Raw genomic sequence first — 19848 nt, 5'->3', positions numbered from 1 at the left:
ATTCTCAACAAAGCCTTACCAATTGAATCCAACAATGCACAAAAAATCATAATGACCATGTGTAATTTATCCCAGGAAGGAATAGATGTTCAACACATACAAATAAATATTACATAATCAGGATGAAGGATGAAAATCCCATGAACATATCAGCAGAGGGAGAGAAAGCTTATGATAAAATTCAATGTCTAGGCGCAGGTATTCATTCTAATAAAGCCATCTTCATCCTGCTGCAGATGTGTCCAGCTTCCCACCAAAGCAAACCCCTGGAGGCAGCAGTGATGCTGAGAGCCACCTGCTGCCTCAGGCTTTTAGGGAAGGAACCTGTGAATGGGAGCGCTCTCTGCATGCACATAAACATTTTTAAAAAGTCAACATTCATAATAAAAAGCAAGCTTCAAACAAAATTCCAAATAAAAGGAACATAAAAAGGACTACAAATGACAAACCCACAGTCATAGGCTGTGAGAAAAGTTGGGAACATTTCTTTTAAGATCTATAAAAGCAGAGAGAGTAGACATCTACTCTGTGTATTCAGTATGGTATGGGTGAAAAAACTAGTTTCTTCTGACATGTGGCAATTAAGATATAATACGAAATATGCATAGGAATGAAAATGGTCAACTTGGGACATGAAGGTCATTTTTAACCCTTGCTTAAAATAATGTCATAGTAAAAATTAATGGGGGAGAAACACAGGAGTGAGGGAAGTGGTTTTTCTTGGGATTGGATCTATGGAATATAATCTATTGTAAATATCAGTAAAATTTTCACTAAAAAGGTCACATTTACAATAGCTACACAGTTTAGATAACTTGGAAAAATTTATCCAAGGACATGGAACTATCTCTACAGTGCAAATGACAAAACATTAAGGAAAGACACACACACACAAACAGAAAATTTTCCCATGTTCATGGATTGGAAGAATATCACCAAATGTCCACATTACCCAAAGCAATATATAGATTGAATGCAATTTCAATCAAAATACCAAAAATCAAGAAAAACCCTAAAATTCAGAGATAACACAAGAGATCCCAAATAGCTAAAACAATCTTAAGCAATAAAAACAAAGCAGAAGGCATCACGGTGCCAGATTTCAAGACCTATTACAAGTCATTTACATTCAAAACAGCCTGGCACTGGCAGAACAGGCATGTGGACCAGTGGAAAAGATTAGAGACCCCAGAAACCAATCCACACATCTGCAACCAATGTCTCTGACAAATGAGCTAAAATCACTGCCTGGAGAAAGGACAGTCCCTTCAATAACCAGTGTTGGGAAAACTGACTTCTGCGTGCAAAAGCTAAAACGAGACCACTCCCTAACCTTCTATATACCCTATGGAAAAAATCAACTCACAATGGATCAGCAATCTACACGTAAGACTTGAAAACACCAAATCTTAGAGGAAGACATGGAGGAAATTCTGAAAGATACCAACACAAGCAGATTTCTTAGGTAATACCCCAAAAACATAGGCAATAAAGGCAAAACTAGACAAAAGGGGCTACATCAAGCTAAGTAGCTTCAGTACAGCAAAGGAAACACTCAACAAAGAGACAACTGGAGAGAATGAGAGAAATCATTTGCAAGCTACACATCTGATCAAGTATTAATATCCAGAATACAGGAGTTCCAGAGACTCAGCAACAATCCAAGTAACATATGGGCTAAGGATATGAACAAGCATTTTTTAAAGATTTATTTATTTATTTGAAAGGATGTTACACAAAGAGAAGGATGAGACTGAGCAAGAGAAAGCTTCATGCAGTCTGCTGGCTCACTACCCAAATGGCCACAATGGCAGGGGCTTCTAACAGATCTCTCACGTGGGCACAGGGGCCCAAGCACTTCATCTATCCTCCATAGCTTTCCCAGGTGCATTAGCATGGAGTCTGAGCAGAAGTGGTGCGAAAGTTCTTAAACAGACACTTACATGGGACGCTGGCACTGCAGGCAGCCCTCCCTTTTTCTTTGGATGAAATACAAATGGCCAATGGAAACATGAGAAGATGCTCGGGATCACTAGCCATCAGGGAAATACAAACAAGGTTTCACTTACTCCAGTTAGAATGGCTGCCATTCAAACATCAAAATTAAGAAGTGCCAGCAAGGATGCGGCACAAAAGTAGTGCAATAAACTGCTGGTGGGAATGGAAACTAGTATAGACATTATGGAAGATAGGATGGAGAGAATCAGAAATCTGAAAATAATTCTACCATAAGACCCAGCCAATTTACTCCTGGGAATTTACCCACAGGAAATGCAATCAGGTTTATAGCAACTCAATTTACAATAGCTAAGATATTAAATCAATCCAGACATCCATCAAGTGATGACTGGGTAAAGAAACCACGATACACAAACGTGTATTTATCATGTACAGAGCACGAAAAAATGTAATGGGACCAGCATCATTGCATAGCAAGTTAGGCTACTACTGTGATGTGGCATCCAATGTGGGCACTGGTTCTGTTCCTGTTGTCCCACTTAGCCCTAGCTCTCTGTTAATGGCCTGGGAAAGCAATGATGGATGGCCCAGTTGTGGGATATGTGGTCGAAGCCCTGGCTTTGACCGGGCCCTGTGCTGAGTATTACAGACATCTGGGGAGTGAATCAGCAGATGGAAATGCTCTCCCCAACCCCTAACTCCGACTTTCAAAATAAATAAATCTCAAAAAATGTAACATAGATGGATAAAACTGACACTTTGAGATTTATCATTTATAACCCTTTCCTATACTCCTGAGTAACAACTGTTTTTTTTTAAGATTTTTATTTTTATTATTTTTTTATTGGAAAGGCAGATATACAGAGAGGAGAGACAGAGAGGAAGATCTTCCGTCCGATGATTCACTCCCCAAGTGAGCGCAACGGCTGATGCTATGCCGGTCCGAAGCCAGGAGCCTCTTCTGGGTCTCCCACGCGGGCGCAGGGTCCCAAAGCTTTGGGCTGTCCTCGACTGCTTTCCCGGGCCACAGGCAGGGAGCTGGATGGGAAGCGGGGCTGCCGGGATTAGAACTGGCGCCCATATGGGATCCCGGGTGTGCAAGGCGAGGACCTTAACCACTGCGCCACCGTGCCGGGCCCAACAACTGGTTTTATACTTGTTGATTTTTTTTTTTTTTTATTATAGGCCTAGGTTTGTGATTATAAAGTAAGTTGAAACTTTGTTATTGTAAAAAGAAAAACAAGAAAGCAAGGAGGAGAGAGGGTGGGAGTGAAGAAGGATAGACTGGAAAGTATCTTAATGCTTTTATAACTGTATATAGAATACCTGAAATCTGTTCCCTTTATATAAACAAGTTTTAAATGGTATGGAAAATTTGGCCATGGTAGTTAAGTAAGAGAAAGAAAATAGGAAAGGAAGAAGTTATATATCTTGCTTTACAGATGATATGACACTATATACAGATAAAACTAGACTGTACCAAGAGACTATTACTACTGATAAAATTTAGTAAAGTTGTAGGAAACGAAATCAACACCCAACATTATCAGCATTTTTACATACCAATAATGAACTATGAAAAAGGTTATTTATTTATTTTTTTGTTGTTCACCAGTTATTTGTAAGGCAGAATTACAGGAAAAGAGAGGCAGATCCTTCATCCACTGGTTTACTCCCAGATGGCTGGAATGACCAGAGCTGTGCCACACTGAAGCCAGGAGCTTCAGCTGGGTCTCCCACATGGGTGTAGAGACCCTGGTGCATCAACAGGGATCTGGATTGGAAGTGGAGCAGCTGGAACATGAACTGGCATGCTATAGGATGTCAGCACTGCAGGTGGCAGCTAACTGCTCACATGTCAATGCTGGCCCCACGGAAGAAGTTATAAGAGCCATACCTTTCATAATACCTCCAGCCCCTCTGTTCCCCCAAACCCAAAAAAACCTCGGAATAAATTCAGCTGAGGATGTGAGAGACCTCTACATTAAAATTACAAAGCACGATGGTTCAACCAGCCAAATCCTCACCCTGCAAGTGCTGGGATCCCATATGGGTGCTGGTTCATGTCACGGCAACTCCACTTCCCACTCAGTTCCCTGCTTGTGTCCTGGGAAAGCCCAAGTCTTTGGGACCCTGTGCTCACACTGGAGACCCGGAAGAAGCTTTTGGCTCCTCGCTTCAGATCTCAGCTACAGCTGTTGGGGCAATTTGGAGAGAGAATCAGTGTGTGGAAGATCTTTCTCCTTCTCTCTGTAAATCTGATCTGCTTTTCCAATAAAAGTAAATAAATCTTAAAAAAAAATTACATGTGACCGGTGCGGTGGCCTAACAGCAAAAGTCCTTGCCTTGTAAGTGCTGGGATCCCATATGGGTGCCAGTTCTAATCCCAACCAACTCCCTGCTTATGGCCTGGGAAAGCAGTCAAGCATGGCCCAAAGCCTTGGGATCTTGCACCCATGCAGGAGACCCAGAAGAGCTCCTGCCTCCTGGTTTTGGATCAGTGCAGCACCAGTCGTTGCGATCACTTAGGGAGTAAATCATCAGATAAAGATCTTCTCGTCTCTCTCCTCTCTATATATCTGGGTTTGCAATAAAAATAAATAAATTTAAAAAAAATTTATAGGACCCGGCAGCATGGCCTAGCGGCTAAAATCCTCACCTTGAATGTCCCAGGATCCCATATGGTTCTAATCCCGGCAGCTCCACTTCCTATCCAGCTCTCTGCTTGTGGCCTGGGAAAGCAGTCGAGGACAGCCCAAAGCTTTGGGACCCTGCACCCATGTGGGAGACCTGGAAGAAGTTCCTGGATCCTTGCTTCGGATCAGCATAGCATTGGCCATTGGGCTCACTTGGGGAGTGAATCATTGAACAGAAGATCTTCCTCTCTGTCTCCTCTCTCCTCTGTGTATCTGACTTTTGAATAAATAAATCTTTAAAAAAAAATTATAAAGCACCAACACCAGAGATTGAGCACACATATACAGTGGAAAGATCTCCCATGTTCATGAACTGGAAGTTAATAAAATATCCATAACATAAAGTGATTTAGAGATTTAATGCAATCCCTATCAAAATACCAATAACATTTTTCATATACCTAGAAAATTCCAGAGGACTCCACATAGCCAAACCAATCAAGCAAATGAACAAAACACCAGATCTTAAGGCTTATTATCAGGCCACAGTTCTCAAAACAGCATGGCACTTGCATAAAAACAGACCAATGGACTAGGACCAGAACAGAGATTCCCAAAACAAATTCATGCATCTGCAGCCAACTGATTCTTGACAAAAGGGCCTAAAACTGACATTAACTCCTCATCCCATCCTGTAATCCTATCCAGAAAAGACAACACAAAACGCATTGAAGATGTAACTAAAAGACTGGAAGCAACTGAACTACTGGAAGAAAGCATAGCAAAAACGTTCCAACAACTGCTTAGGCAGTGATGTTTTGGACAAGGACACAGAGCAAGCACAGCATACTGACAAGTGGGATTAGAACAAACTCAGATGCTTCTACACCACAAGCAGTCAACAGAGCGAAGAGACAACTGACAGGAGAAACCATTTACCAACTACTTCTGTGACAAAGGTTTAATCAGAATAAAAATGGAACTAAAATCCAACAAAATCCAGTTACGTAGTGGGCCAAGAATCTGAACAGGTATCTCCCAAAAACAGTACAAAGAAATGGTCAACAAATACACCCCCAAGATACTGCCATTATCCAGCAGGAACATGCAAATCAAGACTGGAGCCATCTCAATCCAGTTAGAATGCTGTGTATTAAAATAACACATATTGGTGAGGATGTGGAAAAAGATCCTTTCTACTCTGGGAATAGAATTGGTACATCCAGTGTAGACAATACAATGGGAATTGCATAAAAAAACTAAAATTATACCTATCATATTACATAGATCTTACACTTCTAGGCATTTAGCTGATAGAAATACCAGCATATGAAGGAGATATCTGTATTACCACATTTAGTGCAGCATTATTCACAATACTGAAGATATGGAATCAACTTAAGTGTCCATGGATTGATTATAGAGAAAGAAAATTGTGTATACATGTATATATAAACATACATAGATTATAGGTTATATATAAATAGTATTATTGTGATGGAATATTATTCAGCCATAAAAAAGACTGCAATCCTGGGCCTGGTGCACCAAACTAGTGGCTAAAATCCTCTTCTTGCATGTGACAGCATCCCATGTGGGTACCAGTTTCTTTCCTGGCTGCTCCACTTCCTGTCTAACTCCTGCTCATGGCCTGGGAAAGCAGTAGAGGATGGCCCAAAGTCTTGGGACCTTATACCGGCATGGGAGACCCAGAAGAAGCTCCTGGCTTCAGAATGGCTCAGCTATCGCTGCGGTGGCCACTTGGGGAGTGAACCAGCAGATGGAAGACCTTTCTGTCTCTCCTTCTTTGTGTGTATCTGACTTTTCAATAAAAATAACTAAATCTTAAAAAAAAAAAAATCCTGACATTTGCAGCAAAATGGATGGAACAGGTCACTATATTAAGTGAAATCAGCCAGTCACAGAAGGTCAAACACTGCATGTTCTCTCATATATATAAACCTTAAAAAAAAAAAGGCTGATTTTAGATCTGAACTCAAATCGTAATTACTATACGCAGGGAAAGAGGAAAGGCGGGGGACAGAGAGAGGTTACATATCAGGTCCCAAGATACAGTCACAAATATTAAGTTCTATAATGCTTAAGTGAGAAACATGTCTAACAGTCAAATGTCACCAAATTGGTCAAAAATGACATCTTTCAAGTAGTGAAAATAAAGAAGGCTAATGAAAAAACCAAAAAGTAGGATCAGTAAGTTGTAGTGTTCCTTGCTGGGGTAGCTGTGTCACCATCATGTGTGTGCTGTAAGATGAGGAGCTGGAAGAGGGGAGCGAGTGGGTCAGCTCCGGCTGGATGTCTGTTCAAACATTACACTGTACCCCATAAAAATATACAAGAGCCACATGTTAATCAAGCATATTGAAAAAATAATTAAATTACCAGTTCATGATTATCCACTGAGAGATGTTTCTTCCTTCCTCTCTTCCTTCGAAAAGCAGCTAAAAATGGAAAAATGGAACTAATAGGTAAGATTACCGTTTAACTACAGATTAAAAACCCTTTATATGCCAAAAGTTCTTACAAAGATAATGTAAACTTACACTAGATGTTTGCAGCACATACAACAGTCAATTTTCAATGTAGAAAAAAGATCTTTGTAAGTCAATAGGAGAAAGGTGAAAAAAAAAAAACAGTAGAAAAGTAGGCAAATAGCTGGGAATTATCAGGGCACAATGATGAAGTAGGTCATGTGACAACAAATGCCACTGGTGAAGAGGGATGGGAATGCATTCAGTTCTACTCTAAAGATATTCAAAAGAGAGGGAGTTCATCCATCAGACGGCTGGCCGTGTGCCAGGCAATGTTCACAACGCTCTGAGGGGCCTCGATCACTGTGCAGCCTCTCCGGGGGCCAAGGCTCCAGTGTCCCTATCATCCAAAACAACAATTCTACTTAGCGGGAATTTCGGCTTATGTTTATAGCAAAGCACAAAGAGACAGGAGGTGTTAGCTGAGGTTTAGCTTTAACACATAGAACTGGAAAGAACCTAAGTGTCCATCAAGCCACAGTAACTGTTACAGTAATGGGACATCACGCAGCCTTCAGAACATGAGGTGGATCCCATTTATGCTGATGTGAAAGCAGCTCCATAACGTAGCAGGTTTTAAAAGCAGAGCACTGGAGCAGGTATGATTATACACAGGCTGCTTTTAGAGGAACTTAACAGGAGCCACAGTTTCCCATGGGGAAAGGATTCATTTTAGGACACTTCAACCAAACAACAAACACATATTGTCCTCTTTCCTTGTCAATAAAGATACACTGAGAACAGTCTGTTGTCATATTTCCTGAAGACCTGAAATGCTAGCAGAGTGACAAATGAGGGTGGGATTAACTGCCAGAAAATGCACTTGGTCCACTCCAGGGCTGCCTTTCCCAAACAGGCCCAGAGCGCAGCGCCGTGAGCTGCGCAGAGGCAGCGTGGGTGAGCCGCTGCTGTGTGGGAGCCCCGCGGAGGTGCTGGCCGGGTGCCCATCACACAGCGCCAGGGGCCAGGACCAATCTGCCTCAGGACTGAGAGGCTAACCAGCAAGCCCGGGACATTGTCATTGGGGAATAGGTAGCACTTGATTAATTTCATCTTCTGAAACTCCTGTTAGAACAGGAACACTCACAGAAATCACAGCTTCTTACAAATGTCTGAGTTTGGCTCTTGAAATGTGGAGGATGGAAGAAACCAGAGACCAGCTGAGAAAAAGACATCTATTAACCAAGAATAAGATTCAGTGAAGTTATGAACTGCATGGAGAAACTGGTAACCTTATAGGTATTTATACATTTAACTCAAAATGTTGCAGAAAATCAGACTTACTGAGCTTTCCTCAGTACTGAAATTTGAGAAACTTACCACTTTGAGTGACAGCCTGTGCTTTAGGAGCATGTTGCTGGCATAAGACTCTGAAAATAGACAATTTCATAGGTTATTTATAGTTTTCAATGTCTAGCCTATTGACCAGTCATTTCCAAGGGTCCTAACCGTGATCCCTGGCTGACACTGTGTAAAGCTGCTGACTGATCCACATCAGGTTCACAGGGAAGCGCATCAGGTCCGGGCCGTGGGAGGAGGCGTTACTGCGAGCCCTGCTGATGAGCAGTACTGGCTCACGCAAGCAGACAGCTGCCCCAGTCACAGCAACATGAACTCCCTGGAAGGCAAATCCTAGCAAATCAGAGAGCAGCAAAGTATAAAAATCACATGTTTATACAGTGCTCAATGTTTCAGGCAACAAAATATGGAGCATGTTCAAAACTAAATTCAAAAATTATTTTGCAAACTCCTCTTAATGGTAGGCATACAGGCCTGGCTCAATGGCCTAGAGGCTAAATCCTCACCTTGTGTTTGCTGGGATCCCATATGGGTGCTGGTTTGTGTCCGGCTCTTACACTTCCCATCCAGGTCCTTGCTTGTGGCCTGCACCCCGTGGGAGACCTGGAAGAGGCTCCTGGTTTCTGACTGGCTCAGCTCTGGCTGTTACAGTCACATGGGAAGTGAACCAGCTGAGGGAAGATCTTCCTCTCTGTATCTCCATCTCTTTGTATATCTGCCTTTCCAATAAAAAACTAATCTTAAAAAAAAATGATGGGCATGCCACTTTGTTTTAGGGTATTTGTCCCTAAGTCAGCATGACTCAGAAATCCTGTGGGCCAGCCCCACTGCTCATCAGCTACCCATGACTTAGGGACAAGTTACTTTGTGGTTCAGCGCCTCAGTTTCCTCTTCTGTAACACAACAATAATCTCCACCTCACTGGGCTGTGTGAAGATTAAATAAGTTAACATTTGTAAGACACTTAGACCTATTGCCGTCAAATGTTAATAAAATAATGCTTAGAACACTTGGATAAAACTGGTGGTGGGGGGAGGCGATGCCTTTAAGGAAGAAACAGATTTAACCTGTACATGGAATTTTAAACAATCATTTTGGAGTGGGTGTTTGGCCTAATAGTGAAGTTGTCATTGAGACTTCCACATTCCATAATAGAGTATGTGGGCTCAAGTCCTGCGTCTGCTCCCAACTCAAGCTTCCAGCCAGTGTCACCTGGGAAGTAACGGGTAAGGCTCAAACAGCTGGATCCCTGGCTCCTGTGCAGCAGACCTGGCCTGCGTGCCTGGCCCAGCCCTGAGTACTACAGGTGTCTGGGAAGTGACCCAGTAGATGGGAACTCTGACTGCAACTCTGTATTTCTGCTTCCCAAATGAAATTACAAATATAATTTGAAAGGCCATTAAGAAGGTAATAAATTATACAAAAAAATGTCAAAAATGCTTTCCTAATAATGATCTAACATGCAGTACATTGAGCTCCAAATAAATATATTTCACTGAAACTTAGAAGAAGTGAGAAGCATTGGCCTGTCTCTTCAACTCCAGACTACTACTTCCTGTTTTATCCATCTTAAAACTTCAGAAGGACTCACAGTGTTCCTAAGGCAGATTGTTCCTTCAACTTTGTATAACGTAATTTACAATGCATACACTGACAAAGGAAAATTTTAAAAGGCAATTCAAGCATTCAAAGTTTTTTTTTTTAAGATTTCTTTTTATTGGAAAGGCAGAGATACAAAGAGAAAGATCTTCCATCCACTAATTCAGTCCCCAAGGGACCACAATGGCCAGAGAGAGTTAAGCTCATCTGCAGCCAGGAGCTTCTTCTAGGTCTCCCATGAGTGTGCAGAGTCCTAAGGCTTTGGGCCATCTCCTACTGCTTTCCCAGGACACAGAAAGCAGCTGGATGGGAAGTGGAGCAGCCAAGACACAAACTGGAGCCCATATTGGGATGCCGGTGCATGCCAAGGTGAGGACTTTAGCCACTAGGCTACGTGCTGGGCCCAAGCAATCTAAGATTTATGTACTTAATCATTAATTACTGTTTGCTGCAAAGTTTATCACATTTAGGCAAGATTGGGGTGGTGATAATCATCTTTTTATCAGTTTGTGGTAGGAAATTATATTTATTCCACAGATAAAATGAGGGCTACGTAAGTAAGGATGTCATCACCCACGTTACAGGAATGAACAGACCCACACAAGTTCCTGTCTGTCTCACCTTTGCATTTGTTCCTGCCACTGTGACAAACAATGATCCTACCAGGAAGAAATCGATCAAGTTTCAAAGCCAAAAACACAACTTGGCATGATTTCCTTTTTCTAATGTTTAGAGAAGATGTGTAGTCAGGATCCCACGTGGGCATCTCCAAAACCATGCTGTCCTCTGGAAGCTCTCTACATAATTAGCTTTCAAAGAGCCTTTGTCTTAAATTAACCATTCCTTATCCCAGTCACCCAGATGTGATTTGAAAATGAGTTTATTGGGCCCGGCACGGTGGCCTAGCAGCTAAACTCCTCCTCGCCTTGAACGTCTCGGGATCCCATATAGGCACCAGTTCTATTCCCAGCGGCCCTGTTTCCCATCAAACTTCCTGCTTAGGACCTGGGAAAGCAGTCAAGGATGGCCCAAAGGCTTGGGACCCTGCACCTGCATGGGAGACCTGGAAGAGCTCCTGGCTCCTGGCTTCGGATTCGGATTGGCGCAGTACTGGCCATTGTGGTCACCTGAGGAGTGAATGATCGGATGCAAGATCTTTCTGTCTCTCTTCTCTCTGTATATCTGACTTTGCAATAAAAATAAATCTTTTTAAAAGATGAGTTTATTACATACTTATAAATTCCTCGAACTCCATCATATTGTGCAAAGGCGTTGTCCATCTTGGCACAGAAAAAGTGGTAATTCTTGCTACATGATTTTAAATCACATCCAGCAGTGGCCCCTCGCTTATGACAAAGTGTACATTTCTGCAAAAGAACAGATATTAATAAGTACCTGGTTTTCATAATTTTTGTTAAAACTTAAAATAAGCATTGGATCTAATGTAAATCCAGCATCCTATCCCTGTTTTCATCCTGGACATCAGCAACACAACTCCACCCTCAGCTATACGTGTTTTTGCTCACTCATCTGGACACTTCAACAAGATCCCAGGTAATCAGAAGCCTTCACCTGGACTCTTGTGCAACAGATAGAGTAAAAGTTTACATTTTACTTATATAAAAAAAAATCTCCTTTCATTCCTTTAAAAGATTTTTGAGAAGCAGAGCTGACTAACAGCAAACAGTCACTTATTTCACCCAGGGGAAGGACTGCCTGCCTACAGAGTTGCTGCTGAGGGTAACAGGAGAGAATGGAAGGAAAACCTCCTTAGAAAAATATGCATTTCAAAGGCAAAATGGAGAGAGAGAATTTTTAATTGTTTATTAATATAAAGAGATTTCAAGTAGCTCACAGATACATTTTTTTTAAAAAAAGATTTATTTACTTTCATTGGAAAGTCACATATAGAGAGGAAGACAGACAGAGAGGAAGACCTTTGCTCTATTGATTCAGTCCCCAAGTGGCTGCAATGGCCTGAGTTGCACCCAATCTAAAGGCAGGAGCCTGGAGCCTCTTCTAGGTCTCCCACGCGGGTGCAGCGTTTCAAGGCTTTGGAACATCCCTGACTGCTTTCCCAGGCCACAAGCAGGGAGCTGGATGGGAAGCGGGGCTGCCAGGATATGAACCAGCATCCATATGGGATCCTGGCAGTTGCAAGGCGAGGATTTTAGCCACTAGACTATGGTGTCAGGCCCCCAGCTTGGTTCCTGTTGTTTAAAATTTAGTTATTTAGGGTCTCTTATGTTTCCATATGAAATTATGGATAGTTTTTTCTAAATCTTACATGGATGTCCTTTTTATATTGTTATTGCACTGAATACGTAAGTTGCTTAGGTAATATAGACATTTTGATGATATTAATTCTTCCAATCCATGAACATGGAAGATTTTTCCAATTTTGTGTGCTAATCTATTTCATTTCTTAATGTTGTATAATTTTCACTGTTCTGAAGGTCTTTAAGTTTTTATTTGGAGCTTTGTGAATGGTACTGATATTACAAGTTCTTTCTCAATCATTTGTTACTGACACCCAGGTGGGTGTGGCAGGTCTCTGCTGTCAGGAGGGGATGGGATAATCATGCTGAGATGTGTTCATAGCCTCAGCCCTTTCTGGTGTCAAGGTGAACGGATTCACTGTGTGGGACAAGGCTGTGGTACCTGCATTCCTCACCGATCACCTATGCCCTCTGCTGTGTGAGTGCCAAGCCCCCTACAGGAGTTTTGCATCTCTGGAGTTAGATCAAGCAAGTGCCCAGAGCCAGGCATACTCCACACCCTTCCATTCAATTTTGCAAGCCAGGCAGAACTCACAGTCACAGGATTTCCAGTCCCAGGGTGTAGCAGATCCATTTTCTGCCCTGTGAGCTGTCCCCTTCCTGAGTAACGGTCAACTTGCTCTGCCTCAGCACGCTGCCTGTGCTTTAGTGGTGGGAGGGCCGAGAGGCGACACGGCCTCCCTCCACGACACAGTAGCTGCCCTGCCTCCCACCACCTTTCTAGGCCAGACTCAAGGTCAGTGGGGACTGCAGCATTTTCAGACAAAACCACCACTAGCATGTGGGTCTCTGGCCTCCTTCCACCTTGCTCTGGGAAGATGGCATTACTGTCCCTTGCCACTGCAGTCACTAGCAGCACAATGCCAGTGTCTGCACGTTTGTACACTGTCCTTGTTGTTCCACGGTGTCTCTGTTTTGTTCTGTAAGTTTTCCACTGAAAATCTCTGATTCTCCTCTGGGAAGATGGTCCTTCCATGGTTAAAATTAGCATATCTTCTCCATATTTTGTCTTTCTGAATAATGAGAGGGAAATCTGACATCTGTTTATCCTCTCCCCAAATGGTGTAGGCAGCCAAGTCTGGGTCATACCAAAAGCAGGAGTGTGGAATTGCACTGGGTTCTCTCACATGAACGGCAGGGACTGCAGCACCCGGGATGTCATGTTGCCCTCCCAGGTGCATCATCGGGAGAAAGCAGTGAAAGCAGAGTATCCAGGACTAGACCTGGTCAACTACGGGATGCCGGCATCTCAAGCAGCAGCTGGTCCTGAGGCAGCACAATGCTAGCACAGATGTCTTCGTGTCTTCCTTTCCGCCCTCCCTCCAACCCTCTCTTTGTTCTTTTCCTTTTTTCTACCTACCTATCTGGCTATTTTCTATATGAAATGATATAGAGGTACGCTAGGCAGGTTACGTGTAGTCAAGGAAATCTAACCAAGTTAGGGGATTCCAGCCATGACCACGGCTGATGATAATCACATTTTGATGGAATGACATCCAAGCACAATAAAACAGGAGGTAAATCACATAATATTCCAAGGTAAGTAAGAGAAAGCATATAAACATCTGAGAAAAATTTCCTATTAGGAAGAAATAAGGTTATGATATAATTCCAAATCTGTATACATGATGATCATTTAATTTGTATGTGTTGGGAGAAAGGTAAATATCCCCACCTTCCAATATATACCCAAATACACTCTGGATAGATGAAAATTCTAAATATAGGGGCTGACGTTGCCAACTGCAAAACTGGGCACAATCCAGCTCGCTGCTAATGATCTGGGAAAAGCAATTCAACTTGACCAGAGTGTTTGGGTCCCTGCCACCCTTGTGGGAGACCAAGAAGAAGCTCCTCTCTGTCCCAGCAACTAAAATTACTTGGAGAATGAGGCAGCACGTGGAATAGCTCACTCTCCCTATCTCTGTAACTCTTACCTTTCAAAATAAATAAACACTTTAAAAAATTCTGACTATAAACAATAGTTGCCCCCCATTGTACACAGTGAATATATTCTGGAAACCCCATGGATGTGTAAAATTTTGGATAATAAAGAACGCTACATATATTCATCCCTTATTTTTTCCTATACCCATATACCTATGATAAAGTTATTTATAAACTAGACATAGTAAGATATTAATACCCATTAATAAAATAGAAGGACTACAAGAGTAAAATACAACGACAATTTTAAAAAACTGCTTATTTCTTAATTTTCCATTTAATGTGTTCAAGCCATAGCTGACAATGAGTGACTACAGTCATTGAAAGTGAAATCACGCTTGTGGGGGTGAGAGGGAAGGACCACTGGGAACAAACTTCCACAGAACCTGAGAAATGCAGGAGAAAGCACAAACGGATGGCACTGAGGCGAGGATGTTCCTGAAGGCAGGAAACGCAGAACCCACAATGAAAAAGACAGATCTGACCATATAAAAACAAAAATTCCCATTTTTTTTCACTGTGACCCAGAAAGCCTGATCTTTGAGATGCACAGTGAGCCATGGCGTCAGCACAGGGGACCAGGTGACGTTGGGACCGGGAGCACAGAGAACCCAAACCCCTGAGGACTCACTGACACAATGAACCCCCCAACCTGGAGGTAGGGCAATAACCCTCCTCTGTGGTTTGCTCTTCTTACAGCCAGGAGCTTATCAGCTCCTGTGTACCTTACTGGTGAAGCATCTTTACAACATCAAAAGCCCAGTTGAATCCAAGTTTCTAATACATGTCCGAACTTATAATGTTCCTCTAATCCTGCTTTATCACTCAGACTTTCACTTGAATGCACTCCCTCCCCAAAGGCACAGTCATTCTTATGTGAATAAATAAAATCACTTGTACTTACCAACTTCCTTCCTCTCTGGATTTCTTTCTTTACTGATTCCACATCAAAATTTCTATCACGGTTACCCAGATCATGATCCTCACATTCCACAAGCCCCGAGGAAAACAGCTACAGATCAGGGAGAAAACATGAACAAAGGATTAGTTAGAATGACAAATCAGCAAATGGCCCCCTGACATGAAGCTGGAAAACGGTTTCCCTAATCCTAGCAGTGTAGAACAGCCTCGGGTTAATAGCTGAAGCCATGCTGTCAGAGTAAGCTGAGCTACCTACGAAGGACAAAGAGCAGAGTGAGGGCCACACGGGGGATTCCTGATGGCTTTCCAGCTGCCGTGGCTTACATCTGCTTCCATGCTTGCCTTCAGGAGCTGTGAAATGCGTATCGCAACTCCTCTGGCCTTAGATCAGTTCCAACTTCTAGGTGCTACAAACCAACACAATAATCCAACCTATTTTATAGCTGAACATTAAACACATACTCCAAAAACCAAGGGTATAAAAACATACATTTTCTGTGACAGTAACATAGCTAAGGGTATCTTATAAAAAGTAGAAACCATCAAAAGTTAGACACAGCAAGACCAAATAGCTTTGCCATTTGAAAGACATTGCTGGGCCCAGTGCAATAACCTAGTGGCTAAAATCCTCACCTCGCATGCACCAGTATCCCACATGGGTACTAGTTCACATTCCAGCTGCTCCACTTTCCTTCCAGTTCCCTAATTGTGGCCTGGGAAAGCAGTAGAGGATGGCCCAAGGCCTTGGGACTCTGCACCCATGTGGGAGACTCAGAGGAGGCTCGAGGTTAGAGGCTCCTGGTTTCCGATTGGCTCAGCACTAGCCATTGTAGCCACTTGGGAGTGAACTAGTGGACAGAAGATCTTTGTCTCTCCTTCTCTCTGTAAAATCAGACTTTTCAATAAAAAGTATTTTTAAAAAAAGACATTGCTAAGAAAATAAAAAGGAATAAAAAGGCCACCCCCAGCTATAGGTAACTGTCTAGGTTTCTTTGTACCTAGGCAAGTGTTACACTGCTGGGAGAAGAGTAGCTAATAGCTGCAAGGCATTCTGGGCCTGGTTAACACTAAAGTTTGTGTTAGTTATACCAGTGTGTCTGCATAGTTGCCCATTTTTATTAAGTTGTGGGGGAAGGGACAGACACCAGCATGGTGGCAGACAGGATCTGGGGACCAGCAACCAAGCATGCCTGGGCCCTAGGCACGTGCGCAGGGCCCCAAGGCCATAGGACACACCATCGGAGGACCGGTCTTGGGGACCTACCCACCAGCAGGCACGGCGGTGGGAGGACTGCTATGGACTGTTCTGGGGATGTGTGGGAGGCAGGACTGCTGATGAAAAACGTGGCAGGTGAGGAGTGACGTCTGGGGGACTTCTACCAACCAGGCTATTGCACATGCAGGTAAATGAGAGAGTTGAGACCAAGTGGTCTAGAGAAAAACCAGAGGACCTTCTGGGGCTAAACCAATACACCTGCCAACATGGGACACTTGAGCTGGGATTGTTGGTATCAACTACTGCTTATCGGCGCACATGAATGCCACAGATGAGAGGTCTGTCTGGCAGGGCTTGAACATAGTACCCGCCAGTGAGTGCCGGGGTGTCAGGGGGTGGACTATGTAAGGCTGGGCATGACACTAACCAGCTCATGACAAAACTGGGTTTGGGAGTAGATTCTGTGGGGGTTCATGGGCTCACCCCTGTGGGACTGCCACACCAGCTGGTTTGCTCGAGGGCTGGGAGTGGTGATGGACCAAACTAGGCATGATCATGAACTCAGCAATACTCATGGGTGCTGGAGTTGGCAACAGATTGGGCTGATCCAGGCTGCAGCACCCACAGGTGTACCCAAGAATTGGGTGTGGGGCAGGCTGGGCCACAACATATACCAGTACACAAAAAGGCCTTGACTCAGGGGCTGGGGCAGATTGTGCTAGGTAAGAGTTTAACACCCACTGGCATGTGTGAGATCTGAGTCTGGGAGTAGACCTGGTTGAGGAAAACTTAGGGAACTCTTCTGGTGGGCTGCAGCTCCTGCATGAGTATGTAAGTCAGTTGGGTATTGTGGTCATGCCAGGCAGGGCTGCCTCACTTGTCAGAAGATGTGTGGGTTGACTTGTGGAGTGGGGTGGGCAAAGTCAACAGGGCAGAAGCAGGACAAACTGTAGTACACTAGCATGGGCAGGAGCAAGGATGGAGTGCAGGTCATTCTGGGTTAGGCTAAACTATCACACCTACTGATTTGCATGAAAGCTAGCCATGGGGGCAAAGTGTCCAGGACTATGCTAATACACCCACCAACAAAAGCTGGGACTGGGGGTGGGCCACACCGGGCTACAGCATCTGATGGCAAAGGCCAAGCTGGGTGATGGGTTATGTTGGGCTGGGTCAGGGCAGCCACTGGTACATGCAAGATCTACGTCTAGAAATGGGCCTGGTTAAGAGCTAAGGGGACACCTCAGCTAGGCTGCAGCTCTCACCAGTAAGCATGCACACTGGAATGGGGGCAGCGAACTGAACTGCACATGGCTGCAGCATCCCTCGGCATGGGTGATAACTAGGTCTGGGGCGTGCCAGACTGGGCTAGGCTCCAGTACCCACTGGAGCTTACAGGAACCAGGGTGTGTGTAGGACAGGTTGGGCTTGGTCTCTGCCCTCCCTGAATGGGAGAGCTGGGTGTGGGGGTGGGCCAGGCAGGGATGGGCTGTAGCGCTAAACAGTACGAACCAGAATGGGTATGGGCTGCCCAGGCAAGTCCACTGTTCCTGCCAGGAAAGGTGGGCCAAGCCATGCTGGGCCAAGGACCCACTGGTGTGTGTGACATCTGCCACTGGAAGGTGACCTGACAGAGGAAACTTGGGGAACTCCCCTATCAGGAACAGTCCCTGCAGGTGAGCTCAGGAACCAAGACTAGGAGCAGCCCAGACCAGGCCAGGTTACAGTACCTGCTGGCATATGCATGAGTTAGGTCTGGGGATAGATTGGGCTGGGCCAGTTCATAATACCCACTGGCAGATGTGAGAACCAGAGCAGGGTGCAGGACAGGCCGAGTTGGGCCATAACAGCAGCCAATTCACATTAAAGCTAGGACTGGGGCATTCTAGGCTGGTCCAGGCTGCAGCACCTACCAGGATGAGCTGGGACTGAGGCAGATGAGGCTAAGCCAGGCTACAGCACTCACTGGCAAATGCCAAGGTGAGGTAAGACATGCCAGACTGAGATGCAGCATCCACCAGCACACGTTAAGATTCAGCAGGAAGAGAGAATGTTGGGGGATCAAGCCTGGTAGTGGGGCTGTGAGAACTCACATGCTGGATCACTGCTCCTGCTGGTTAGTGTGCGAGCTGGGATCCAGGCAGACCAGGCTGGGCAGGGCTTTATAATCCATGTGAGCTCGGTTAGGGGGAGAGCCAGGCTCGGCTAGGTGATCATATGCACTGGTGCATGAATGAACAAGAGTATGTGCAGGCTATTTGGAATTTGCCACAGCATCAGCTGGCAAGTGCTGGGAGTGGGGCAAAGTCCCGTCAGGCCAGACTGTAGAACCACCTGGAAAGCACAAGATCTAGGGCTGGGAGTGGCCTAGTAGGGAAACTGTGGGCACTCCTCTGATGAGCTGCAGCTCCCACTGTGAGCAGGGGAACCAGGGCTGCAGTGGCCTGGCTGAACAGATGGTAGTAACTGCTGACATGAGTGTGGGCTGGATAGTGGGGCTGGTCAAGCTGAGCTAGGCTCCAACACTCACTGATATATATGAGAGCTGAACGGGATGTGGAACAGCCTGGACCAGTCTGCTGCACACACTGGCATGCATGAGAACCAGGGCTGCGGGCAAGCCTGATGGGGATTATGGGGGTCGCTCCAATCAGGCTGCAGTACCCACTGGTGTGTTCGAGGGCCCAGTGTGTGGTGGGCAGGGTTAGCATGGGCCACAGCATCTGTTGGTTTGCATATCAGATGAGGTTGGGGACAGAACTGACCCAGCAATTGTAAGCACTAGTGTGTGTATAGGCTGATATGGATGATGAAATAAGCTGGACCCCACACTATTTGGCACACAGGAGTCAGGCCTGGGGACACCTCTGGTGAAGTTTCTTTGGGGCCTCCGTTAGTGGATCACTGCCCTCACAACTCCAACCACGGGGAAAAACACTAGATGTGTAGTCTGACCATGGAATGTATGTGACAGAACTGGGTCTCCTTGGTTGTTGAAGCCCGTGCAGCAGATGGCATGCCCAGATGTACATGGCAGACATGACTACCAGTTCACTGAGGACTGCAGAGGACATCTACTACCACGGAGAGCAGAACAAATCGGACAGCTCTCCTGGCCAAGCTTTGACAGCAAGCATCTGGGCGAGTGGAGACCAAGGTGGACTATGTCAACTGATGGATCTGGGAAGGGTTTTCTCAACTTTGGAACATAAAATTACCAGCATCGCAGAACTATCAAAACCACTTAAGCAGTTCGCTTGAAACATGCTTCACTTTAGGGACCCTGGGATAACATCGGGGGGCTGTCCCCATCCATGATACTAATGTGTTTGGGGTGCTGGGAGTGGCCCGCTCTCCTTCTCTCCCCACTTTCCCAGGTACAGGAAGAAAAAAGGAGATCAGAAACAGCTGTTTCTTCCACTTTGTCCCATGCCTCGACCCTC

General features: G+C 44.7%; 1 protein-coding gene across 1 annotated transcript in view; it reads right to left on the bottom strand.

The window, feature by feature from the left end:
• Nucleotides 1–19848, bottom strand: part of LOC121163705 (histone-lysine N-methyltransferase SETDB2-like) — a 90698-nt gene that overhangs the window by 7562 nt on the left and 63288 nt on the right. Inside the window, exons 16-19 of the mRNA XM_040991427.1 lie at nt 15173–15280; nt 11276–11409; nt 8465–8514; nt 6996–7054 (exon numbers count right to left, since the gene is read on the bottom strand). Of these exons, the coding sequence (XP_040847361.1) occupies nt 6996–7054; nt 8465–8514; nt 11276–11409; nt 15173–15280 (351 nt within the window). The remainder of the gene's footprint in view (nt 1–6995; nt 7055–8464; nt 8515–11275; nt 11410–15172; nt 15281–19848) is intronic.

Source organism: Ochotona curzoniae, unplaced genomic scaffold (genome assembly GCF_017591425.1).
Source record: "Ochotona curzoniae isolate NIBS_2020 unplaced genomic scaffold, NIBS_Ocur_1.0 contig_64, whole genome shotgun sequence".
Taxonomy (NCBI): domain Eukaryota; kingdom Metazoa; phylum Chordata; class Mammalia; order Lagomorpha; family Ochotonidae; genus Ochotona; species Ochotona curzoniae.
This window is presented reverse-complemented; position numbering and strand designations above follow the sequence as displayed.